Source organism: Gallinula chloropus (genome assembly GCF_964237585.1).
Source record: "Gallinula chloropus genome assembly, chromosome: 5".
In the NCBI taxonomy this organism is placed as follows: domain Eukaryota; kingdom Metazoa; phylum Chordata; class Aves; order Gruiformes; family Rallidae; genus Gallinula; species Gallinula chloropus.
This window is the reverse complement of record NC_140090.1, coordinates 34,454,602-34,481,331: the sequence shown is the minus strand read 5'-3', so window position 1 is coordinate 34,481,331 and position 26,730 is coordinate 34,454,602. Positions and strand designations below refer to the sequence as shown.

Genomic DNA, 26,730 nt, shown 5'->3' with positions numbered 1-26,730 from the left:
TGCCCGGCACTAGGCGATAGCAGGCGGCGAGGTCACACCACCACTGGAACACACCTGCAATTGCACCCCACAGCAGGGAACAGCAGCAACCTCCCTCAGCAGCCTTCCCACATCTCACGCTGCGATTCAGAGCCGACTCTTTCAAAAGCCCATCTATTCCTGCTACACAATCTCTCCAACTCTACTACAGGAGCTCGTTGCTTCACATCCAGTTTCCAGAAGTCCTTGAGTCACCTTCCTTGTATTTCAAGCCCGATTTACTAACACTATCCCTCCAAGCACACAACACAAGACCTGCGGCAGCCGCTGGCAAGGGGTCCTGCAGGCCATGCAGGGGCTGAGCCCACCCCAACGGTGCTCACCAGGATCGAAGTTTCCCATTTCCAACAGAAGCAGCTTCGCAGCAATTTCCTCTCTCAATTATGGGCAACAATTTCTGACAGAAGACGAGCTTGGTAGCCCTTGCCACGGACGGATGAGCTGTCCTACGCAGTTGTGACCAATCTTTCAGCCACTCCCCACACACAGCTCACCTACAGACCCAGCACAGGGCGTTTTTCAAATGAAGCTGGTGCTCCTACCTATGGAAACAGCCATCACAGAACAAAAGCCTCGGACACTCGGTGCTTCTGCATCAGTATTTCTTTTGTAGTGGCAAGCAGAACATTAGCTCAATTACATACATAGACTTTGGGTGCAGAAGTCACACGATTATTTTAAAATGAGAAAAATGTAGCACAAGACAAAAAGATGTCAGGCAAGAGGAGACAATTCCCAGCCCAAATCCAAATCACGAGTACTCCCTTCCTCACTGCCAGCAAGAGCTATACTGCCATGTTTATAGCTTGCAGTGGTAACATCTGGAAGCTTTCAACCCAGACCAACAATATAAATATATTCTCAAGTAAACCACGCTCTACAAGAAGCCTGTCTGAGCATGTACGCTGCTTTAAGCATCAACAAGTACGTACACATGCAATAAATTTATTTATTGCTTTTTAACTCCCATAATTGGCTCCTAAAAAAGCCTTCTGAAGTAGTACAGCAACTGCTTTAAAGTCCAGGCTAGTCAACACAGCAGTAGAACAAATTTGCTGTTTATTCCCCTGAAAAGTTTGCAAAGGAAAATAAAGATGGCAGGCAACAAGCTGTATGGATGCCAGTACCACGGTACGGACTCCTCCAAGGAAGGGGTAGGTGACAAGCCTCCTGTGCTGATTGCTGCTTGGGAATTTCTATATTTACAGTTTCTTTTAATTATATTTGCTAGAGACATCCTGAAGCCATCCTTGGTAGCTCTGCCTTGCCAGCCATCCTTGGTAGCTCTGCCTAGCACCTGGGGGCTGAGATTAAGCCATCTAAAAAAGGACAACCCACCTCACCAGCATATCCAAGCTGTTGAAATGCTAACCGAACACACAGTCACGCTATTTAATTTATGCTGGTGGAATTACAGAACAGATTGCAGTTAGCATCTCGTTTAGTTTCCACTGAGTTTGGTATTTCGGAGCGACACCCTGCACCATGCCATTTCCATCTCTACGAAGAGGTTTCCACAGATTTTTCTGATCACTAAAGCTCTTCAGTTATTAACTGCCCCACCATGCACGCAAGCTTTAGTTTTACATCTCAAAGTTTCAATTTACTGGGCCACCCATTGCAACATCAGCTTTTCATCTTCAAGGAGGTCATCAGCTCCATTAAAGTTATCTGCAAATTAGACAGTAACGCTGCTGACAGGTGCCGTGACACCCGTATTTACTTTGCAGCCCAAACAAAACACACACTGGTTGTTTACCATGGATCTTCCGGAGGCTGCTCAGCAAGTCCCATCACTCAGCCTGTAAGCAGAGCAGGGAGCTTGACAGGAATGATGCGTATCTTCAGTCCAGCCCCTCTGACTGTGGTTTGAGCTGCAAGAAACATCCTTCAAAGAGCAGCAAAGCGTAGCAGGAAAAAGTTCCTCTCTCCTACTTGCAGCAGCTCTTGCTCCTGGTACGTCTGCAGGTGGGTCTCGCTCTGCTGCAGCTGCAGGGTGCTGAGGCACATCCAAACCTGCCTCAGCGAGACCAGGCACTCCAGCACAAAGCTGAGCATCGCCAGGCTGCCCCAGTGCTTCTTTCGCAGGCTGATTCCTGCAGCCTGCACCAACAGTGGTCTGCTGTCACGTCCCCAACTCAGCGTTCAAAAGCTGAACTGAATCCTCTCTGCATCACCCTAAACCACAGATCTACACTTCTTCTTCCCCCACCTGCTCCCAGACTCTTTACCTCTTCCCTTTACTTCAAAAAAATCTGGTTGAAAACAGGTAAATTATTATTGCTGTTGGCCCCATTATCCTCTACGTTGCTGCTTTGCAACACGCACGCCAACAAATGCCGGGTTTTAAGCCCTTCTGGTTCCCGTCACCGGTTTGGGTCACCTCTGCCAAGCCATGCTCAGAGCCCCACTCCAACAGCGCTGCTTTAGCTTCCAGATCTTCCAAACAAATGCTGCTGTCAGTTTCTTGGAGAGAGCAATGTTTAGCCAAACACCTCTAGAGCCGGAGAAGCCTCCGTGGTCCTTACAATCATTCCTACTCTGGAAGCCCGTGATCTCCCACACACCGACACACAGAGGCAGAGAGAACCTCGCCGACAGTTTGGAAACAACCACCTTTTCCGCAACTTGGAGAGACTACAGCAGGAATTCACTCCAAACATGCTGGAGAAGGTAACATTTTGCCAAGTACAGGTTGCACTACTACCTCTTGCCAACAACAGACCATTGATTTTACAGAATGCAGCGGGGGGGGGTGGGGGGGTGGGGTGACCACGATGCCAGCCCCACAGCAACAAAGCGAAACAACTTGCACAACTCCCTCTACCTGCAAGGGCCAAGAACCTTCCACATTCATTAGATTTCTAACGAAGTGATAAGATTCCACCACACACATCACCCCCCCAAGGCACACATGCAAACAAGCTGCATCCTTCAAAGTTTAATATAAAACTTCGCTAACTTAATTTAATATTAAATGATTGCTAACTAACCACCACTGTTTTCTGTGAATAATTAAGACTGGCTTCAACAAGATAAAGCCATTGCCACAATCCCAAAGTTTCTTTATCAACTAACTGAGCAGGATTAGCCCCATGCAGATTAATGTTCCGGCCACACACAGATTAACCCTCAGTATACAAACATATGTGTGTGCATATATATATTTTTATATATATATGATCAAAACAAGCCCCAAAAGCCTGAGCTTACCTCTTTCTGCTGTCTCTCCAGCTCTTTCATTCGGATCTCCCGTGCTTCTGCCCGCGCCGCCCTCTTTGCTGCCAGCCTTGCTTCAGCCTGCGAAGAGGAACAACAGCGATGAAGTAAGAGCTGGACAATTCAAACACATTTCGTGCCCTGCTTAACAAGTAAGGGGACTTGACTCCGCGAGGCTGTAAACACATCTGTAGGAGTTAATTCCCTCCTGCAAGTAATGGCCCTGCCTTCCACAACCTCTCACGCTTCACAGGCGAATAATACACCCTCGGCACAGTTGCTACCTTGAGTAGCAGTTGTGTTTGAAAGCGCCCCGTGTTTCTTTACTTGCTGTTTGGATGGGCAGAGAGGAAACAGAGAGATTTATTTAAGAGAGGTGCATTTGGCTCATTTTGTTTTCCTACAGCACAGATTGGTTTTTATTAATGAATTAAGTCATTCACCACAGTCCTTTTTGTCGCCCAATGTGGGGCTTTTGCTCAGGGACCTGGGTGCACTTGGTGGGTGATGTGAAAGGATGGGGAAATCCAGTGTGTACCCCAAGGGGATTTAATTCTAGGTGAGAACAGCCGCTAAATTGTTGGTGTGTTAAAAAAATCAGTCCATGGCAGATGTTCTAAATAATAGATAAATGATGTTACGAACTTCCCAAATACTCTGAAAATGTAAGACCTGCACATGATGTAGATGGTGTGGAAAAAGGGGTGGATAGTGTCCTGGTCCTGGCCAGGCCAGAGTCAACCTCCCCAAGCAGCCATCTCAGGTGAGCTGAGTTAGCCCAAGTGAGCGAGCGGCCTGTGGTGCTCAGCTGAACCTACACATGCTTCTGACACCCTTTACTGCAGTACAGCATCCCATTTAACAGGGAAAACTACCATAATATCCAGGCCAAGCATACAGAAAAATCAAAGCATGGCGGCGCTGTCACTAGAAGAAAAAGAAAGGTGTTAATTTCTTTTCTCCCTGTAAGTACTCAAGCATGTGAAAGACAGCCACAGCCTTCAAGAACAAGTGAGAAACCCAACACCAAAACACAGAAAAACAACCCAAAAAGGCACAGCTGGCTGAAGCTTTGAGCTACCAGAAGGCGGCTAACAAAAGCCATGCACAAGCCAGTGCACGGGAAGACTAGGAGCCCTACAGTGCTGCAGGTCTTCAGTCCTCACCACCAATAATAAAATCCAAAATACAGGGTCAGTAGGCCGAAACTCAAGCTCATATCACCCACCTTCTACAAAACCCCACCAAAGAGCTCCGACAGCCCTAATTACAGCTGCTGTTATGGACATCCCCCCATTTCATAGAATCACAGACTGGTCTGGGTTGGAAGGGACCCCAAGGATCACAGAGTCCCAACCCCCTGCCACAGGCAGGGCCACCAACCTCCAGGCCTGGATCTACACAAGGTTGCCCAGGGCCCCATCCAACCCGGCCTTGAACACCCCCCGGGATGGGGCAGCCACCACCTCTCTGGGCAGCCTGTTCCAGCACCTCACCACTCTCTCTGTACTGTAACTTCCCCCCAATATCTAATCTCAACCTTCCCTCCTTCAGCTTCACTTCATTTCACCCCATGGCTCCCAGGCCAGCACATTCCTGCCCACCACTTCTGCAGCTCCCCAGTGTGCAAACACCATCTCCTCTCACCATCGCAGGGTGCTGTTAATTACAGCATGCTCTAGGGTATAAGCGTGCGCTGCCACAAGCGTCTTCAATGGATTTCAGCTTCAACAGCACCTTCCCAACCTGCGGCAGCTTGTCCAAAAAACCCCACAGCCCTGCTGCTAGGCAAATATTTACTAGATAGAACCCCTGCCAGGCAGTGCCTTGATTTACCTGTAATGTCTGAACTCATTTAAGGCACCCGCTACACAAATGCACTACAAGATGTATGCTAAAGGTAGTAAACCACAGTGCTGGAAACCAGTACGGTACTGACTTCCAACTCAGTATATTCTACAATTTGATTTGTTTGTGTTTAACTGAAAATAAATGTCAGTTTGTTACCTGGAGAAGCACTACTCCAAGTCTATCCCACAGCCCACCCTGCTGTGAGTGCAGGTTGGCGTCAGAGCCGAGGGCTGCTCCAGGCTGCTCATCACAAGAGGCTGCCGGGTGATTTGTACAGTACCAGGTAACAACCGCTACCATTTGCCAGCAGCCCTTGATATGTAACATGTGTGTACACACCCCGGGGAAGGGGAATCTTGCTCTGAGGTCTCCAGCTCATTTGTGATTTTTTTTTTGGGGGGAGAGAGGGAACAGGTCACACCACCTTTGACTCGTTATGGTTTGGGGATGCATTCCCTCACCCTAACAGCACAAAAATGGAATTAAACAAGCTTAACTCTGCACACAGGTGTGGAAACCGCACCTGACCTGGATGGAGAACTACATCAGTACAAACAATTAGCTGTATTTTTCCCTTTGTAGAAGACAAAAGGCTTTAAATTGCTCCATAAGCAAAACACACCATGCACCACAGAACTCTGTATCTTAACTTCCCACTGGCCAGAAAAAGAAACAAGATTATTTTGATGTGACAATTATCACAGCCAGCTACCAGCCTTACGAATTTCAATAACCAGCCGAGCTTTCACGTTAGAAGAATTCTATTCTGCTGTCGTGCCCAGGACACACACATGTAAGCATTTCCCCTTCTGTTTTCCTGGTCGGATTACAGCCAAAGGATTTACACGCTTGCCAGCTGTGCTGTGGAACTGTACATCCTCCTGAATCCACCACAACACACAACAAAATGAAGAAGCTTGAACTACTTCAGGCAAGAGAAGGGTCACCAAGTCATTCTAAGGCCCCACCACCAACCCGAGAACCAGGCTCGCCAGCTCCCTATGTACCAACACTGGTAAACTAAATTACTTTGTGCAATACCCTAATCAGTGCCAGATTACAGGTATGACACACTGCAACTCCCAGCGCCAATCCATGGGGCGTCTCTAATTTGCCTCAGCTCTGCAGCCTGCCTGCTCACACAAAGCCAACTCATAGACCTTGAAGACACCAAGAGTAAAACCCCATTTTCACTTGGTATTTTTGACTGACAACAGCTTATGTCTTAGAACAACCCTACCTTACTTAGGAACTTTTGCTTTCCACAGCTGCATGGCTCTTCAGCATTAAGTATCTTTCAACGCAGTGAAGAGAAACAATATATTCTGGAGCCCTGTAAACAGCTACTTAACTTTTTAAAAGTTAAAATTCTGCCTGCCATTAGCACATATTGGTACCTTTCTAAGTCATCAACAAATTGTTAATCCACCTGGTATTTTAAAGCAACTCGTTTTTATCGCATCAAAACAAGGAATGACATAATTGTCCAGACTGGGAGGGGCCTCAGGAGGTCTCCGGTTCACCCTCCTTCTCAAAGCAGGGGCAGCATCAAATTCAGATGTGTTGCTCAGGGCTTTGCCCAGTTGACTCTTGAAAACCTCCAAGGTTGGTGGCTACACAGCCCTTCCAGGCTCCCGCCTCAATGCCTGACCATCCTCACGTTGAATATTGTTTCCTTCCTCCCTGCATCACATCAGACCCTGCTACCCTTCAATTTAAACTCTACTGTCTCATCCTCCTGCCATGCATCCCCACCAAGAGCCCCGCTCCTGGCTTCTCAGTAACCTCACCTGGTATGGCAGAAGGCTGCTGTTAGTTCCTTCCTTAAGGTCTGGTACTCTCCATCAAACACAGCAAATGAAGTGGCTGTCAGCATTTCTAGACCACGTTCACAGTCGTGTCTGGGTGCTATCCAGATGATTACACAATTATTTTCATTACGGTTCCTGACAAAACCACCAGCTCGTTGGTGCTGGACAAAGGTGGTTTGTAAGAACAAGGCCAACCTTCCCTAAAGGGCTTTCCAATCCACCCCAAAACCAAATACAGGTGACAAGAAACACACAAGGAGAACAAATTCTCGTGCAACAACCTGATCGATAGAAGCCATCATCTCTGGTGGTACCAGTGAGATAGTGATTAAGCAAGGAGCAAACACTTCCATCGAATAAAGTGTACTTCATAAGGCTGATGATTAAAAAAGACTTAATGCTTTTAGTCATCATTTATCTCCCTCCAGCATTTTAACAAACAGGACCACTAGCATCTGCGGGAGGGCAAGTCAGAGCTTCCAAATGCTCACAGGTCCCCTAGAAGGTCCTCAGGTGACAGAGCACAAATCAGTCCCCCAGCAGCACAAGTTCAACACCCTATGGCAGCCTTTCCAAGCCATACTCATCTGACTGGTCTGGGTTGGAAGGGACCCCATGGATCACAGAGTTCCAACCCCCCTGCCACAGGCAGGGCCACCAATCTCCAGGCCTGGATCTACACAAGGTTGTCCAGGGCCCCATCCAACCTGGCCTTGAACACCCCCAGGGATGGGGCAGCCACCACCTCTCTGAGCAGCCCTCAGAGGGTGTTCCCCACCACGGCAGCAAGGCGTTGTGCGATAACCAGCTGCTCATTGAATGACCCAACCAGTGACCTTCGTAACCCCAGTCCCACCAAGCTTTGATTGACAGGGTTGCTTAACCCCAAAGAACATTTCTGATGTTCTGCAGGTGGCACTGGTGACAAGCCAGGCATCGCTCGTGAGCTCAGAGAAGCAAATCCATCAGGGCGAGGACAAATCCACACCTAATGCTTACTCTGTATCATTTTATCAAAGCCAACTAGAAGTCTGGGTAGGAACCCTGAGACCCAGCAAATTCCACGGCAAGTGTGGGAGACAACTGGGAACTGTTCCACAGACTGTTCCAGTGCAGGTGGCCACCTGCTGAACAGGAGCAAGCTGACAACACAGATATTCACCTACAGACTTTTAGACTAACAAGTAAGGGTGTCAGATCCATTATGGACCTCTTCCTCAAGAGCCGGGGCACACTGGACTCGGTTGGAGTCAATGATCTTATCAGTTGGACTTGATGATCTTAAAGGTCTTTTCCAACCTTGTGGTTCTGTGACTGACCTCGCCTGAGTCTGCCAAACCACACTCTTTACTAAAGTCTTGGAGTCTTGGTTTTCACAGCAGTAGTTCCGTGCTATAGATACCTTGATTCCTCACACAAACGCCAGCTTTAACCTCCTATCTCTCCGTGCTGACTAAACGAAAAGAGACTCTGCCTGGATGACTTTGGCCTCCACCCAGCCCAAGCGCTTGTCAGAGCCTGCACCCAAGTCACCTCTAAGGGCAGTGGCAGCCACTGCAGCCTGCAAGAAACAGAGCTGGGAATCATGCAGCTTGGAAGGGTGATGGTATCCAGGGCTCCATCAGCAGAGCGGTGGCCAGCAGGGACAGGGAGGGGATTGTCCCTCTCTTCTCTGCCCTCATGAGGCCACAGCTGGAGTCCTGTGTCCAGAGTTGGGGCCCTCAATACAAGAAAGATGTGGGACTGTTGGAGAGGGTTCAGAAGAGGCCACGAAGATGATTAGAGGGCTGGAGCACCTCCCCTACAAAGAAAGGCTGAGGGACTTGGGCTTGTTCAGCCTGAAGAAGAGAAGGCTGCGGAGGGACCTCATTGCAGCCTTCCAGTCCCTGAAGGGAGCAGAGAAACAGGTTTCTTCAAAGGGCAAACACTGGCAGCACAAGGGGGATGGATTGAAGCTAAAGGAGGGCAGGTTTAGATTAGATATTAGGGGGAAGTTCTTTACAGAGAGAGTAGTGAGGTGCTGGAATGGGCTGCCCTGAGAGGTGGTGGCTGCCCCATCCCTGGGGACGTTCAAGGCCAAGTTGGATGCGGCCCTGGACAACCTTGTGTAGATCCAGGCCTGGAGGGTGGTGGCCCTGCCTGTGGCAGGGGGGTTGGAACTGTATGATCCTTGGGGTCCCTTCCAACCCAGACCATTCTATGATTCTATGATCATGGAATTACCAATAAATTCACAAATGCTTTTGAAATTCAGATTAGAAAAGCTAATCCAGAATTCTCAAGGTTGCCAGCATAAATAACTGTTTGATGAATTCAAGAATAAAAAGAAAAGTTAAAAAAGAAAAAAAATTAAAATCACTAAGATTGAAGGAACTAATCTTAAAATCATCTAAAATTCACCAGTGACTCAGTGAGTAATACAGGCCTCCATCAAAAATGACAGCTCGCTGGCAAGGATAGGAGTAAAAATACGAAGCCTAATTGCAATCATTACACAGCTTTTGTAACTTCCCTTTTGTGTAGCCTCGCTCATCTGACAAGGAGAACTGGCAGCTTTAGCTCTGCTGTGCAGGTCACACCAGAAAAAAACCCCACCCCACCTCACCCTCCTAAGGGGCTTCTATAAAGCCCTGCGAGCAAAGCAAGAGGAGATGGCTGCAGAAGAATAACAGCCTTGATTGATCTACCTCCCTCTAACGCTCCGGGCAATGCAAGCTGCACTTATGTTGTTTTACTGCAGCTCCCCAGCCTTGTGTACAGCCCCTGAGCCCCAAAACAAGCATGCTGCTGCATGGGACGGTGCTCGCTGGGTTTGTCAGTCTGCTTGCTCAGTGCCCGACACCCCCACTTAAAGGGTTATGGTAGTTTTAAGATAAAACCCTGGTCCTAAGCAACAGCAGGCCTTTATCCAGCTGGAAGGAGTTTGGTTTAGGGAGAAACCAAGGAGCTTGTAACCTAGCTCAGAACCGAAGTAGTGGAGAAGCGTGAGTATGGCTGCCTGGAGATGAACCTCCTCTTGAAACAGCACCCACCAAAGGTGGCGAGGTCTGGTCGCACCCATAACCAGCAGCCTCTTGCTGCAACGGTTCCGGAAGCGACGACTTCCTGGCCCCGACTGCAGCATCGGGGAAGCTGAACGTTCATTACCACTTTGATGAAAGAATTATGGAGGTGACTTGGTTAGGTAGAGGCTAATGACACACATCCTGAAGGTGTGTGTTCTCAAGAGCTTTTCCCCTATGGAATGTCCAAGAGTTCATTGTTCCACTGGAAGCCCCAAGAAACTGCCAACAAAGACAGGAAATTATGCTGCTTTTTTTGAGCAGTGAAAAATGACCCCATTGACTTGCCACACAGCTACGTACATAAGAGTCTGAGCTATACAAAGTACCCCTTAATTCCAATGTACTCAAAATTATCCCTTCCCAAGACCAGTAATCAAAGTGAGAACCATATTTTTTGTGGAGGGCTGAAGCCTTGGCTTGCCAGCACCAAGCCATGCTCAGGAAGCTCTCCGATCCCACTGTTGAGGGAACTTTAAAACACAAGTCTGCCTGACTAAATTGCACCTGCTGGCCACACGCTACGTGCTTCTGCAAGAACTCGTCTCTGGAGGACCTCAACTTCTTGCCAACATGCCAGCAAGTCACTTTTGGGGCAAGCATAACTTCATGACTGATGCTATCTTGTTCCAGTAAAGACTTTTCCTCAAGCATGATGCAACTTTGCTCTACTTACTCAAGTCATACGCTCCACCAGACAAAAGCAGCCTGGTCAGGTCTGTTGTACTTGTGGAGAATTTAAAGGATATTTAGATAAGCAGCACTCAATTTGCAGTGCTTCTTCAACACAGCTATCAGGTAAAACAACTGCTAACCCATGGCAATGTTCCTCCTGCCTCCACTTGATCAACAAGGGACCTAAACTTGCCAGTGGCAGGCTAACCACGAGTTATCAGGAGCTCCTTACGCAGAAATGAGAACGCTTATGAACAACTTCTGTGTTTAGAGGTCAAACCAGCATATTTGCCTGACGTTTTCTGCATCGGAGTTATAAACATACCCCGTACCGTGGACGGATGGCAACCAGCCCGTGAGTCATGCAGGGTTCGGTCAGCTCCACATCCTGCATAACTGCTCACCTTGCTTTTAGATGCAAATCAGCGTTAAAAGGCAGCATGTTCCCGAGCCTCAGCCTACGTGTAAGCTAGTACCCACGTACCCTGGTTAGACAGACCGGCCCACCACAGGCTCATCTGGCAGCTCCTCTCCCATTCCTAGGGTGACAGTGGTGAGCTGGGGAGTGACAGCTGCTGTCAAACGATGACTAACCTGCCCACTGCCGTTCCAGCGTGGCACAGGGCTGTTCCCAAACTTTAGAAAACGTTCACCAGGTTCAGTTGGCACATCTGCTCCCGCACCGACGCAGAAGAAAGCCAGGGAGACCTCGGCGTGCTCCAAAGGCTCGTCTGCCTTAGGCAGCACCCTGATCCGGGCTGGCACCCTTCTCTGCTGCGCGGCCCCCGGGTACAACCCGCGGTCCCAAGCCCCAAGGGTCTGACAGCCGCTCACACCGGGCCGCGGCTCCACGTGGAGCGCCGGCCCCAGAGCCGCGCCGCCCGCTTCCCACGGACGGACGGAGGAAGGGAGGGAGGGAAAGAGGGAGCCACAGCGCCGAGCTCGGCTCGGGTGGCCGCAAGCCGCCTTACCTGCTGCTGGGCGGCCGGGCTGAGGCAGTCGGTTACCACCTCCATGGCTCCGGCTCCCGCTTCTCCCCGCCGCGCCGCTCCGCAGGAATCCGTCCGACCCGGCCCGGCCCGGCCCCCCCTTCTTCCCCGCTCTGCCGCTCCGGGGGCGGAGCGCTGACTGGCTCCGGGCCGGCCGCAGAGGGGCCGTCCCCACCCCCGGCGGCGGAAGGGAAGGAGGGCGCGGGGTGCCGCTCCGTCACCGCACGCTGCAGCCGCTCCCGCCCGGGGCTCACCCAAGAGCCGCCGCCGGCCCCTGCCTGGCAAGGAGCTCCCCTTATGCGGCTGGAAGCGGAGGCAGCGAGTCTGAGGGCACGCTTCTGCGCTCCCTCCTCACCCGCTTTACCTCCCCAGCATCAACATCCCCAGCGACACACCAACGCAGCTGTGCATCCAACCTGCTCCGTCGAGCACACTGGAAGGGAACGCTCGGGAAGTACTTAAAAGATGCTTATAAATGGATATCTACAGTGAGCAGCATTCGTATCATAGAATCACAGACTGGTCTGGGTTGGGAGGGACCCCAAGGATCACACAGTTCCAACCCCCTGCCACAGCAGGGCCACCAACCTCCAGGCCTGGATCTACACAAGGTTGCCCAGGGCCCCATCCAACCTGGCCTTGAACACCCCCCAGGGACGGGGCATCCACCGCCTCTGGGCAGCCCGTTCCAGCCCCTCACCACTCTGTAAAGCACTTCCCCCTAATATCTAATCTAAACCTTCCTTCCTATTTAGCTTCAATCCATTCCCCCGTGTCCTACCATTATTATTTACCTTTTAAAGAGCTTTCATTGCAGAAATGAACTGTGTAACCACCATTATCGTGCTGCCGTGATGTCGCTGCAGTGCACTGGGCTGCATGGAACTGTGCTGAAAACGGGTGGTCAACACTGGACATGCCTGTGTTGGGTTTATTCTTTAAGAAAAACAGCATCACGTTCTAAGCAATTAAAAAAAGATTGAATTTAAAGAAGCGGCAAAAGAAAAGGATGGGAGAAATCAAAAGCATCTAGCCAAGCTCTGAGACTGCTCTGCAGTACTCAGGAGTAGCACCTGGACAACAAAAAACAACCAAACACAAAAAATGGCCCTAGGCATCACAGAACATCTCTTGGGCTGAGCCTAAAACCCATTAAGGGAATAAGGGGAAGGAATCTCCTTCTCTGGAGATATTCCAGACCCATCTGGACACCGACCTGTGCAACCTGTCCTAGGGTTGCTTTGGCAGAGGGGCTAGAGTTGATGATCTCTTGAGGTCCTTTCCAACACCTACAGTTCCGTGATTCTGTGACACAAGTGTTTCAAAATGTCACTAAATGAGACAGTGCCCCAGGAACAGCTCCAGGCACAGCGAGAGCAGAAACCCTCACTCCACGGAAGTTACTGCCGTGCCTGGATTCCCCCAGTGCCACACGAGGTGCACACACCCAGCCCCACACAGAAACAGACTGCAGGAAAGAGGACTCCCAACACAGCTCTATCCACGCGCAATTCTTTGGCAGCAACAACAATAGAATATACAAAGAGTCATCCCTTCCTGGCACACGATTTTCTCCGGTGTCAGAGACAAGCAAAACAGGTTGCTCCTTAGCAACAAAGCCCTGCGCTCCGCTCTCCTTCCCGGTCAGCCCGCACAGGTCTCAGCCGGCACAGGTCAGGAGCCCTGTGAAACCTCCACCCAGCAACTGAGCTCAGTTTTTCCATGAGCTGCCAGCCGAGCGCAGAGAATCCAGCTCTCCGTGCCGGTGGAGCCATGCTGCCGTGCCACTGGGACTCTATTTTAGCTAATTTGGAAGCGCCAGCATTGTCTTACATTCAGGGAACAATACTTCAGCTGAATTCACTGGCAGGCCCTAGATCCTAGCTGTGTCCCACTGTCCCTGGAAAGGTCAGACATACTTCCTTGAACTAAAAGCATCAGGGATGGCTAATTTGCACCCTGGGAGAAACCCTGGTCATGTACAGGGAAGTTTTGCACTCGTAGAACAGCCCACGATTTTACCTAAGCCATAGAATCACAGGATGGTTGGGGTGGGAAGGGACCTCAAAGCCCCCCCAGCAACATCCCTGCCATGGGCAGGGAAACCCCCCACCAGCCCAAGGTGCCCAAAGCCCCATCGAACCTGGCCTTGAACCCTGCCAGGGATCCAGGGGCAGCCCCAGCTCCTCTGGGCACTCACCTCCCTCTCTGGAAAGAATCTAATCTAAACCCATCGTCCCTCAGCTTGAAGCCATTGCCCCTCGTCCTGGCACTAGAGGCTCTGGTAGCAAGTCTCTCTCCATCACCCCTGAAAGTCCCTTTTAAACACCAAAAGGCTGCAATAAAGTCTAACGTCTCCATCTTTCACTGAACTCCAAAACCACCTGTTAAACCCACAAAATATTTTTTCCTCTTGATTCTTACTTTCCTTCGTTACAGGGTAAAGGACCCAATTTTGTTTAAAAAAAAAAATCAGAACTTTAGTAAATCCGCTCCACATACGAAAATAGAAAAATTAATTAATGTAGAAGCAACACCGGTCCCTGCGGAGCAGGAGCACGACCATGTGTGTGCCTTTCATTTGAAAGGGTTAGACTGAAGCTACTCTGAACGCTGGTGATCAGAAATTCAAATTGAATGCTACAGCCTTGTGTGCATTTTCTTCTCAGTAACCCTGCGAGCTGGAGGGTACCACAGGTATGCCTGCAGAGCTAATCGACTGTGGTTCCAATCTGTGTTTCAGAGATACCCATTTCATCCCCCTTACGACATACTAAGATGAGGAATGTAACACCATCAGGAGATGCTTTCCTGCTCAGGTGGGGTAACACACGGCCGTAAGCCCATTGTTTTAGGCTCATACAGTTCCTTGTCTGCTGCCTTTCCTTATCCTACATCGGCAAGAGGAAAGCACAACAGAAACCCAGAATAACTGAGGGCAGAAGCCAGCATGCCCCACAGCAGCCAGTATTCTCCACAGCAGCGCTTTCTGCCCCAGCCAGCTGGCATGCCTGGAGGTGCACCCCGAGCCTCCAGGCTGACAGCATCCCCTCACGGAACAAGCCTGTCTTCTGTGACCGGCCTGGCCTCCAAGAGAAATTATGTCCTCACGCCCAGAGGCTGCTCAGCAGTTAATCGTGGTGCAGAAACCCAGGAATCCTCCCTCCTCAGCCATGAACTTCTGGGTTAAGGCAGCTCACCCCAGGGGAGCAGAGGGCCAGGCACTGAAGTTAATTCTTCAGGGAAAACGTCTTGACCTACTCACAGAAGCTTTAGCAAAGAAGGAAAGGAGATTGATGTTGCCAGCATAAATCCAAAGCACAACAATTCCGTGTGAGGAAGGAGGCGTGTTTTCATCACAGCTTAAAACAGACAATTTCTTCCAGTTTTCTTGGCTGATGAGAGTTAACCTCCCCAAAAATTCACTGACAGGCCTGCAGTTTTTGTACTGTGGCTCAGAAGATACACCAGAGATGACGTGAGCACCTCCTGTAAAGTGCATGACTTGCTCAGGACACCTGGCCTCAAACCCTCCTTGTACATACTTTTTTAGTCAATGTAGAAACCAAGATGTTTGCTTTTATTTGGTTTACTTGAAGCACTTCATACCTCAGGACAGGTGAAAACACACAGGCATGCTATGGACCTGCTGGGCAGGACCAGGGAGGTGATCATCCCCTGGTGCTCAGTTCTAGTGAGGCTGCACCTCAAACACTGGGTTCAGGTTTGGGCCACTCACTACATGAAATACATCGAGGCCCTGGGGTGTGTCCAGAGAAGGACAATGAAGCTGGTGAAAGGCTGGAACACAAGTCTGGTGAGGAACAGCCGAGGGAACTCGGACTGTTTAGTCTGGAGAAGAGGGGGCTCAGGGGAGACATTACTGCTCTATACAGGTACTTGAAAGGAGGTGGTGGGGAGCTGGGGGTCAGCCTCTCCTCACAGATAACCAGTGACAGGACAAGAGGGAATGGCTGCAAGTTGCACCAGGGGAGGTTCAGGTTAGAAATGAGGAGAAATTTCTTCTCTGAAAGAATGGTTGGGCATTGGAATGGGCTGCCCAAGGAGGTGGTGGAGTCACCATCCCTCGGGGAGTTCAAGGAAAGGTTGCATGACTCAGGGACATGAGTTATGCAGGTGGGTAGGGAGACAGTTGGAGGTCTTTTCCAACCTTAATAATTCCAGGATTCTATAAGGATCAGGTTTTTCAATGCTAGCAAGCTTCAATTGTCAGCAATACAGCATTCAAAGCACACACTTCAGTCCATGTTGCCTGGACTGATTTTATACACAGTGAGGCCCGTTCCACTTGGATTTCCAAACAGGTCCCAACAGATTTCCCAAGAACAGGAATTCTATTAACACCCACAGACACACTTTCTCTCCCTCATCCCTCTTGGCACCCAACGCTCTGTTGGATCCCTCAGACGTTACCAAATCAAAAGCAAGCGCGTTCTGTTCTGTAACGAGAGGAGCTGAGCCACAACCCAGGACGCCAGCGACGCATTTTACCTGACTGCTTGCCAAAGCTACTCAGCATCACTCAGCTGAGAGCCACTAACTTCAACTCTTTGCCCTGCGAACTGCCGCTGTGTACCTAGCGGGAGCAGGAGGTACTGGCAGCACCGAGAGGGCATTGTCTGGAGATGGGTATTAGCCCGTTTCCCCCCCTTGAAGAATGCAGGGCCTATCTCCTCCTACCTCCCTTGTATTCAAAAAGATAGCTGAGAGATCCGAAGTTCTACCAAGTATCGCACCTTCAGTTCCTGTGGCAGCACATTTCTCATCTGCAATAGGCCACGTCAGGAGTGACAGGAATTCGGGGCGGGCCGGGGGGGGGGGGGCATCCAAGCAGGAAGAACGTTCAGGATGGAAGCGTGCATTACATGTAGGACAATGCTAAACTGAGCGTAAGAAAAACAGGCACCAGGAGAGAGACGGGGGGGTGGTGGGGAATAAAAGAGGTGACATTTTCAGAAGTCTGGTAAGCTAACTGCAAGGTCACCTTATGTACTTCTGAGCAGAAAAAGAGTTATGGCACTTAGGACAGCAGCTCCTTTTCTGATGATAGGGCTTCCTTATCTCTAGGTGGGGAACAGACCTCCCTGTTGCAAATGCAGGTACCCAAAACCTGCACACAACACACCTCGTTCCTCCACAAACACCAGCTCAAGTCCCGAACATCAGTCGCACGGAACCGCAACCCTTCACCCACAGCTGTCAGGGAGCTACGTCAAGAGAAGGATCATCGAGTCACCTTCGAGGTATGCAACAATCACTGATAACACAAACAGATTCCAGGGAGGCCTGGCCTCCAGTACAGGTCACACCCAGCTGATTATTTCGGTCTTCAGGGCAGGTTGGGTGCTAGAGGTAGCCAAAGAGGCACAGAGGCAGGGTTGCAAGTAGGAATATAATAGGCAAAACTTTTACAGACAGGTTTAAATGCTGAAAGAAACCCTGCAGCATAAAGCACATGGGCTCCAGCTCAGCCCACCCCAACATCTATTCTTAAGCAGTGTCAGCAGCCACTTTGTAACACTGTCGTCTATGTAATAACTCAGGTTATTTCAGAAAAGAAGGCTAAGAGGAAATCTTATTAATGTTTATCAGTATCTGAAGTGTGGGACACAGGGGGAAATAGCCAGCCTCTTCTCAGGGGTCTGTGGGGACAGGACAAGGGGCAATGGCCTCAAGCTGGAGCACAGGGAGTTCCTCACCAATATGCAGAAGAACTTCACAGTGAGGGTGACAGAGCCCTGGGACAGGCTGCCCAGGAGGGTGTGGTATCTCCTTTCTCTGGAGATATTCAAGTCCTGTCTGGACGCTGACCTGTGCAATCTGTCCTAGGGAGCTGCTTTGGCAGGGGGTTGGACCCGATGATCTCTGGAAGTCCCTTCCAATCCCTACAACTCTGTAAATCTGTGATTCTGTAATTTATAGCTAAAAAAAGAAGTAGTTCTGGTGCGCATTTCCTTCTTTCCCTTCAAGCAGTAGCTCTTAGGATTTCAGCTACGTCCCTCCATCTGACATTTACTACAGGTTTTCCAGTCAGAGGGAACTGACGAAGCAACCCACATTCTCTGGACAATTAGGCTGCAAGAGGAAAAACGTGGTTCTTCAGTCTTTTAATTTCAGAATCTTTTCTTCTAACGTTGAAGAAAGTCTATAAAAAGAAATAAATCTATGGAGTAACACCCACATGAAGTCACAGAGACAGGAAAAAAGCCCTCAGCCTGCATCTCACTTCTTCATCCCCGTCTGCTGTGGGCATCCTGGCACCCTCACAGCTCGGTTGGCAGAGTTAACAAAACCTCCTTGTAAACCGTAACCAAGGCAATGAACTCAAGTATACACAACTAAGTGCTGCTTAGGAAAACAATGTCCAGTTCTCATCACCAACGTGTAACTGCCAGCATCAACAGAGGATGTCCTATTGAGGCTGGAACGCAGCACGGCGAGGAGGAGGAGGAGGAGGAAGAGAAGGAGGAGGAGGAGGAAGGAAACTGCTGATCCAGGCACAAGCGGCTCTCGCCACACTGTTGTCAGACAAACTGAATTGTGATGGCAGGGAAGGTGGAAGGCTTTTGGGTAGCCCAGCATCTTTATCATTCAGCTCAAGGGGTCCATTCAGTTCCAAAATTCAAGAGCATTTTTGAGACTGAATGTATTAATGCCTCGCTGCCATCAGGCGGCTTCAGAAGCATGAAATATGGGTGTATGTAGTTAGGTCATCTTTCCATTTTAGAAGAGTCAGATTTAGAGAATAGTTTCCACACACTTAATAAATTCCTGACCTGCTGGAACTGTTCTGTTCCTTTGCTTAATAATGATCCCCCCAAAAAAAGGCACCAAAGCAAAACATACCGACAAAAATCAAACCACGGGGTTTTAAAAGATCAGACAAAAAAAAAAACCCAAAAAAACAAACCAGGAGTTTTGGTTAGAAGCATCTCTGGGAACCTGCATATACAGACGTCTGTGTAAAAGGAAAAATACAGAAGAGATCAGCAAAACACTTTTACTTGTAAAGTCTCTGCTGGTGTACCAACACTTGTGAGACAGCAGTGTGCCCAGGTGGCCAAGGCAGCCAACATCATCCTGGCTTGCATCAGGAATAGCGTGGCCAGCAGGACCAGGGAGGTGATCATCCCCCTGTGCTCAGCTCTGGGGAGGCCACACCACAAATACCATGCTCAGGTTTGGGCCATTCACTCCAAGGCAGACATCGAGGCCCTGGAGTGTGTCCAGAGAAGGGCAATGAAGCTGGTGAGGGGTCTGGAACACAAGTCTGATGAGGAGCAGCTGAGAACTGGGACTGTTTAGCCTGGAGAAGTGGAGGCTCAGGAGAGACCTTATTGCTCTCTCCAGCTACCTGAAAGGAGGTTGTGGGGAGCTGGGGATCAGCCTCTCCTCACAGGTAACGAATGACAGGACAAGAGGGAGTGGCTGCAAGTTGTGCCAGGGGAGGTTCAGGTTAGAAGTGAGGAGAGATTTCTCCTCTGCAAGAGTGGTTGGGCATTGGAACAGGTTGCCCAGGAAGGTGCCAGAGTCCCTGCCCCTCAGGGAGTTCAAGGAAAGGGTGGATGAGAGACTTAGGGACACGGGCTAATAAGTAATATAGGTGGTAGAGGGACAGTTGGACTAATGATCTTGGAGGTCTTTTCCAACCTTCATGATTCTGTGATTCTATTAGGCTTTGCCATCTCAAACCTAAGCAGCTTTAAAGATCTGGACACTGCATTAACCACTGCCACCATGACTACAAATTTTGTAAATTGGAAAACCAAGGGTAATTTCAAAGAATGACACAGAGGTGGGCAGAGGTCCTGTACCTCACCCCTACCCTCCTTCAGAACATTATGTGGGGAAACACAAGGGCCATTTGAAAACTCTAGAAGCACCATGGTTACCTCCTCACACTCTCCATCTCAACATGCAAAAAAATAAACACAAGGCCACCAACATCCAATTCACATGAAAAGCCAAGTCCAAGAACTCAGACTGTTTTTCTGAGACAGACTCATTCACACCATGCAATCCTACAAGACAGAAGTTTGGTGAGAGATAGAGTTAAGGTTTTTTCCAAGGCTGATTCCTTATTTTGTTTTTAAAGTTTCTCAGAATGCAAGAGCTTGTTTGTTCTGTTGTTTGGGTTTTTTTTTTCTTTTCATTAATCCCCAAGCACCAGGAACAGGGAGCATAAACAGGCAGATGCTCCCCTCCGACATGCTGATGGTGCTGCTGCAAGTCATCTGTGTTTAAGGGGTCAGCATTCTTGGTCTTCTTGCTTAACTTTTTGAGCCAAAGACTGGGAAGAGGAGGAAGGGAATGAAGGAAGGTCTAATGAGGAATTTACACATGAACATTGTCCACACTGCAGAAACATTTGCTCATGTGCTTGCCAGGAAACCCATCTCGGAGATATAATTTAAGCATGTGACCAGAGGCTGAACAGTCTTGTTGACATGGACCTTTTTTTCCACCCATAAATAAGGAGAATGTTTATCCTGAAGAATGCTGCAGCAACCCAGCATGTCCAGCTCCACCATGCAAGAGTCAATTAGGGACTTGCATCCTATTTCCTAAGTTCTGTTGCCATGCAGTCACAAGGACCCGCTGCTAAATATACAGTCTACACAAGAAGCGAACTCCAGCAGGAGCTTGTGTGGCTTATCCAAGTCAATCCTGCTGCAAGGAATCGATCTTAAAACACCTTTCAGAAGCAAGGTATCCTGTGACCATTTCCATAGACCCCAGCAGGGTTTGAGAGGCATTTATTCCCTTAGCCAATGTTTCTCCCCAGGGTTGAGAAGTGATATTGTTCTACAATTTCTTAGTTACTTGGGAAGGTGATATGGTCACTTTCCCTCTCCTACCTGGCTGTGTCCCTTCACCTGCAAGCAAAGAGCTTGTCAGTGAGCTCGTGAGCAGCTTGTGATATGGTCTCTGCTGCAGTGCCAGGTTCCCTGCACATACTAAACTGGCGGCTTGGCTGCAAACTGGATTCCACTTCCAAGAGGCTCTGGGCTGGTGATAGGAGGGGAAAGAAGAGTGCTTGAAGAATGTCCTTCAATCCAAGCAATGAGAAAACACTAAGAGAGAGTTCAAAGCAGCTTCAGAGGCAAGAGTCAGCAGAAAGTTAGCATGACAAGGTGTCAGTTCTGTGGAATCCTGTAAAAACAGGTTTCCATAAAACTCCATTTCCATAAGCATTGTAGCTCCACAGACTGGAGAAGGGGAAGATCACGCTTACAAATGGATTGGAATCGTAAACTGGCAGAGTTTGTACATACAGGGCCTACAACTTCTGCCGCTATTTAGCAATAACTTGTCCAGTTTCTAAGGGAAGAACAATTCCAGTGTGGGACACTGGCTGGCAGCTCTGCAGAACTGTGCTGCAGCTTTAAACCCTGAGCAGTTTTCTATAGGTAGCAAGTTTGGCAGAGGACCAACATGGTATCAACTAACCACATTTACGTCACTCCTTCAATTGGCATTCCCTCCCAAAATAGCTCTAGGCAGCAAATGGCTGCTCCCACTAGAGAAGAATTTGGATGCTGCTCTACAGCTGTTACCCCAAGGAACAAAGCCACACGTTGTATACCCCCTCTATAACACCACACTCCTCAGCTTTAGATCAGGACCATTACTCACACAGAACAGTTTTGGGGGAGTCAACATTGACCTTGCAAACCAGCTGGATCCAAGTAGGCAGATCAGGATTGCTGGAGTTAGTGATACCTACCGGGAATTTCAGAGAGAAGCACGCAAAGCTTGCCAGTGTTGTCTCCCAAATTCGCACAAAGCTGCAATCAGTGGAAGAAACCAGGGTCTTTACCCAAGTTCTTTACAAAGGAGAAGTTTTTCTCCTACAGTGACCACACTGACCCTTTTACTCTGCCTCTGTCTTCCGCAGCGACCACTTCCCTCGCTTGCAATCTAGGTAAAACAAAAGCTCCCAGCACACAAGCACAATGACTGTATTCCAGAGGAGGTTTTAAAGACTGTATTTCTGTCTGGTGGTAGAAGAGCCTTTGCAGTTGAAGCCACACAGAGTTCAGCAAGCTTAAAGGCTGAAAGAGGGGCAGCATGCCTCTACCATGAAAGAGGGTACCTGAGGGAGGTGAGAGCCTGTGAAACCTATCCCACAGTAAGGGTGAAGCACACACACCCCTCAAAAGGCTTTAAACCTTCCATAAAGAGAAATAAAAACTGTATGTTTATGAATTTCTTTCTCTGGAGAAAAAACACCCCACCCAGGATGTGTGCTGGTGGGGTTAGCCAGGTAGTGCCAGTGAACTGCTCACATCCAGGGCCTGGTAACTTGCTTCAACTGACTGTCAAGCAAATGGTGAGTTACTAGCTGTGCACTCAGCCTGGGGGATCAGGCACTGGAGGCCAGCCATGCTGAGAGGGATTTGGGGGTCTTGGTCAACAGTATGTTCCTGTGAGCCAGCACTGTGCCCAGGTACCCAGGAGGCCCAACTGCATCCTGGGATGCATCAAGAATGGCACGGCCAGTCCAGGGAGGGGATTGTCCTCCTCTGTGCTGTGCTGGGGCTGCTTTGGGCACCACAGGACAAGAGGGACACAAGCTATTAGAGAGTGTACAGAGGAGAGCAGCGAGGATGGAGAAGGGTCTGGAGGGGAAGGCTTACAAGGACAGGCTGAAGGCCCTGGGTTTGTTCAGCCTGGAAAAGGGGATGCTGAGGGGAGACCTCATCACGGTCAGTGGCTTCCTGACAAGGGGGAGTGAAGGGGCAGCACTGATCTCTCTTCTCTCTTTGGGGACCAGGGATAGAACCCAGGGTAACAGCGTGAAGCTGTGCCAAGGGAGGTTTAGGCTGGATGTCAGGAAGAGGTTCTGTACTGAGAGGGGGGTCGGGCACTGGGACAGGCTCGCCAGGGAAGGGGTCACAGCACCCAGCTGGGCTGAGGGCAAGAAGCATCTGGACGATGCACTTACAACCCAGCCCAATCAGAGCGTGGGCCTGTGGAGTCAAGAGTTGGGCTCAATGGTCCTTACGGGTCTCTTCTAGCTCAGGAGGTTCTAAAATTCCATGACCACCTTAGTAACCGTCATTCTTGCTAGTGTGGTAATAATAAAAAATAATTAAAAAGAAAAAAAAAGTTGAATTCTACTTCAGACTCTTGTTGCTCAAATGCCGTTTCGTTCCACAGAGGAATCAAAGCTGCAACCAGTCTCTCTGGTTACATCTCTCTGCTGAGAGACTCACTAAGGAAACAGACACCCACCTGCCCCTCCCAAAAAAATTCATCTAACCATCAGCAGATACCACTGAAGAGCAAACACATTTGTCTTGACTCTGCTTACAGAGAAAGTAAAGTACAATAACCAAATTTGGAGCCTGCAATAAACAGCAATATTTCACCCAGCTTCTTCACAGCATGAACATGGGTTGGGGAGGGCTCTGGGGCTGGGGGAGTGCCAATGTGGACATAAACAGAATTCTTGATCCTGACTGGTAAAAACATTCCAAATGTAAATAAGAACTGAAGTTCAGGGAGTGCTACAAGCAATGTTGTTATCTGGAGGTGCCACACTCTGGTCTCCACTGAACTCTAAGTTTCACTCGAGTAAAAACTGGCAACTTGTGAACAGAGTCCTGTGCCTTCAGCACAGTAAAATGTAGATAGAAACCCCAGGAACTGCTTAGGACAATGCTCAAGCTGCTAGTCAAGAGGGGAAAGAAGGGGAAAAAAAGAAAAGCAGAACAGATTTTGGAGTAAAGGTTACTGCTGCTTTTTGGGGGATTACCTAGTCTATGACAAGGAGCTCTGTAAATCTTTATGATAAATAAGATTAAGTTGGTGTTTGTTTCTGAAAGCAAGTGCACCTGCTCACTGGTTTTAATTGCCTTATATATAAAAAAAAAAACCAAAAGACAACCAGAAACCTGCCTTTACTTGTGCTGCACTAAGAGCAAATCCATTTCCAGGGAAGCACGTGTCCACCAACACTGTTACCACAGAACCACAGTCTTTGCAGCCAGACAAGTTTCAGACCAATTTATTCTTTTAAGGCCAAGTACAGCGTAAAATCTGAAGTCTCAAGTAACCCACTGAAGACTCCCACATATAGAATCATAGAATGGTCTGGGTTGGAAGGGACCCCAAGGATCAGAGAGTTCCAATCCCCATATCACATGTTCCTGGAGAGGTAGAGAGGCAAGAACAGGTTTCAAAGGTTGTCAGATACCAACAGCTGGAGCTGCTTGGTCAAATATTAATGAAGTGTCCAATTCTTGGCCACGCAAGTTATGTGGTATTGAGAAAGATGGTGTGAAGTAAAGAGGAGGTAAGGGGAAAAGGTGCTGAAAATACTGCGGGCTAAGCAAAGCACACCGGGGGATACAGAGAAAACATTACACAGCTAAAGTAAGTGATGGACACAGAACAAGAGAGCACAAAGAGGAAGGGAAATGAGATAAATATTGAAAATGAAAAGTGGGGAATCCTAATACAAGCACAGGAGACAAGTGCCAAAGCCTAGGGAGGCCCCAGGATTTAACACCCATATCCCAGGTCCTGTACACGAAGAGCTCAGCCTCAGTTAAGGGACTGAAACCAAACAGCTTCCAGGCCTGAGACAGACAGCATCGTTATTTTGAAATGGTGTAAGGCTGGAACTGGATCATGTGAGCTGCTGTTATTTCAGCGTCACGCTAACATGGGACCTTTCCATTTTGCAATAGGTCAGAACAATTTGTCTCTTTTAAGCTTCGGTGGGAAGGGTTTGGGTTTTTTTTTTTGGTTTTTGGGTTTTTTTTTTTTAAGAGCTTTGTGCCAAGAGCTAGGCAGTGAAGCTGCACAGGTCTTTGCCATCAATCAGGAGCAATGCAGACCTTTGCGAGGCCTCAGTTCCTTGGCTGGAGAACAGGGATTATACATCCCTCTGGAGGAAAACTAATACAAGTAGTATTTTGAAATCTTCAGACACAACACATTGCATACAGACGTTTTATGCCAGCAGAGCAATTGAGGAGCTACAAGGAAAAAAATTCAATCCTTCCCACAGCTAGGGAATGTGTGTTCCTTGGGTTTACGGGACAGCAGAGCTCTTCAGAATTTGGTTTTCAGGAGTAACTTTTGTAACACCAGAGCAATAACCCTGTTAAGGACAAGGCAAGAAGTCCTGACTGCGGAAGAGGAGAAACCAGAGAGATTTAATGCTGCACTTGCTAAGCGCTGCATAGTTACAATACAGAGTAAATCAAACTATATGTTAATAACACGGCAGTAGAAGTCGCTAAAAAAAAGGCAAATTAAATTTTAGGGGTGAATACATTGCTTTTACAGATTTAGTCCTCTTGACAGGAAAGAATGTTCCCATTTGCAGAGGTAGGCAGTGAAATACATCTTGAGGTCAGCATCCCATGCAGTAGATCAGGGGAGCACTGCTGATTAATTATTCCATATAAACAGACTGTGAATGAACTTCGAGCTTGTTTAAACTGGCCTAAAACCCACAAGAGGGAGCAGCAATCAAGCAAAGCAAACACTTCTTGTGTTTCTAGAGAGACCCTACTTCCCTCACACCGAGCTGGATCCGGAACTTCAGTGCAAATGTTTAATTACCTGGCTAGTCAGTCATTGAGAGTGTGGGTGAAAGTTATTAGCACCTTTTAATCCGCCCTTGGGATAACAAAGAGTAAGAGACCACAGCAGAAGGTACACTCAGCCTTCCTTCAATTATCATCCTCACCGATGCCTTTTGAGAAGTAAAAGCGACAAAGGTGACCGGGGTTGGCATTAAGCTTCCAGATCCCCCCTCAAAACACAGACCCTCCTCCCTAACTCTGATTTTTTAAGAGCTCCAGCAAAACCCACACTTTTATTTTCTTTAACCTCCAGGCTCTCAGGAGGTAACAGCTTCCACATTCAGCATCAATCCAATACAGAACAGAAAAAAAACCCCACCTAAAACGTCAGGAGGTTTGAAAAGGTTCACAACATTGTTCCTTGCAGACTCCCAGAACCGCACGACAGCCCTGTTTGTACGTGGAAGAACAGAAACAAGTAATTCAGCTGTGTGCGTCCCTTACAGGTAGATGGGTTTTGTAAGCGGGAGCACCTCAGAGCTCAGAGAAAATGAGGACTCAGCTGAATGCTGAGGCACAGAACCTCCTGCATCACTGTGTGCCCTGCCTCCCAGCCCAGGATCTGTCCATAATTCCTTGCCTTTTCTCAGCCGCAAGCAGGAATTGTAAAGTGAGCATGTTAAGCTGTAACATGCACTAGAATAGGAAGACTGACAGAAGGTTTTTGGGTACTCTGAAATGGTTTCTTCTTGTAGTTCAAAGCCATCCTCAGCATATTACTTGCACAGGAGCGGCTCCCTTGGGCTTGGAGCTGGCCAGTGCAGCATCCAGCCAAGGCTGCGAGAGTCCCATCATCAATTCTTCTAGCAGGTCCCACAGGACATGTTTGAGCTTCTTCTCATTCCCCTCTCTGCAGTTCTCCTTACTGCTCTACCTTCCCAGGTTCCCCTTTCTGGAGCTATACACAGCGACCTCAACAGGTTATTTCAGTACAGGCACTTCATTCAATATAGACACACACCACCCACCTGAGAGAGGGAGGTGGTCCAAGTTGGAATCAAGTCCAGCACAGTAGCTGGCAAGTCAGGATCACCAACACCACCAGTCGGTCACACATCAGTCACTCCAATGCAGAGACCTCAATCAAAGCCCTGTCTGCTCCCAGCGGTTCCCTGACTTTTTAAAGCCACCTGTTATGGATGCAGAATTCTTCAGAGCCACAGATGCACAAAGCATGGCCGGGTTTAGAGGTGCTTCTGCCAGGCAATACAAGAATTCCTGGTCATCACTCAAGAATGGTGCCATCAAACGTGATTAATAATCACAATGCAGTTTGGGTTACACCAAAAAAAGTGATACACAGGGAAGGTACACACCAGAATAACCACCATTTACCTTCTTAGCTCAGGTGACAGCTTGTGTTTCTGGGACAGTAAGAGAAAAGATTCACAGCAACTTCCCAAAAGCTCTTGTGATGCTGACAGCCGCAGTGATCACCTCGCACCGTCAGGCAGTACAA

General features: G+C 48.8%; 1 protein-coding gene across 6 annotated transcripts in view; it reads right to left on the bottom strand.

The window, feature by feature from the left end:
- LRRFIP1 (LRR binding FLII interacting protein 1) overlaps positions 1–26,730 on the bottom strand; it is a 126,077-nt gene that overhangs the window by 61,960 nt on the left and 37,387 nt on the right. For 5 of the 6 annotated variants that reach the window (XM_084265482.1, XM_084265477.1, XM_084265479.1 and 2 more), the window contains exon 2: positions 3,253–3,339. In XM_084265482.1, coding sequence (XP_084121608.1) covers positions 3,253–3,339 — 87 coding nt within the window. Of the gene's footprint in view, positions 1–3,252; positions 3,340–11,628; positions 11,707–26,730 lie in introns of those variants that run through there. The other variant, XM_084265478.1, reaches the window with a different exon arrangement.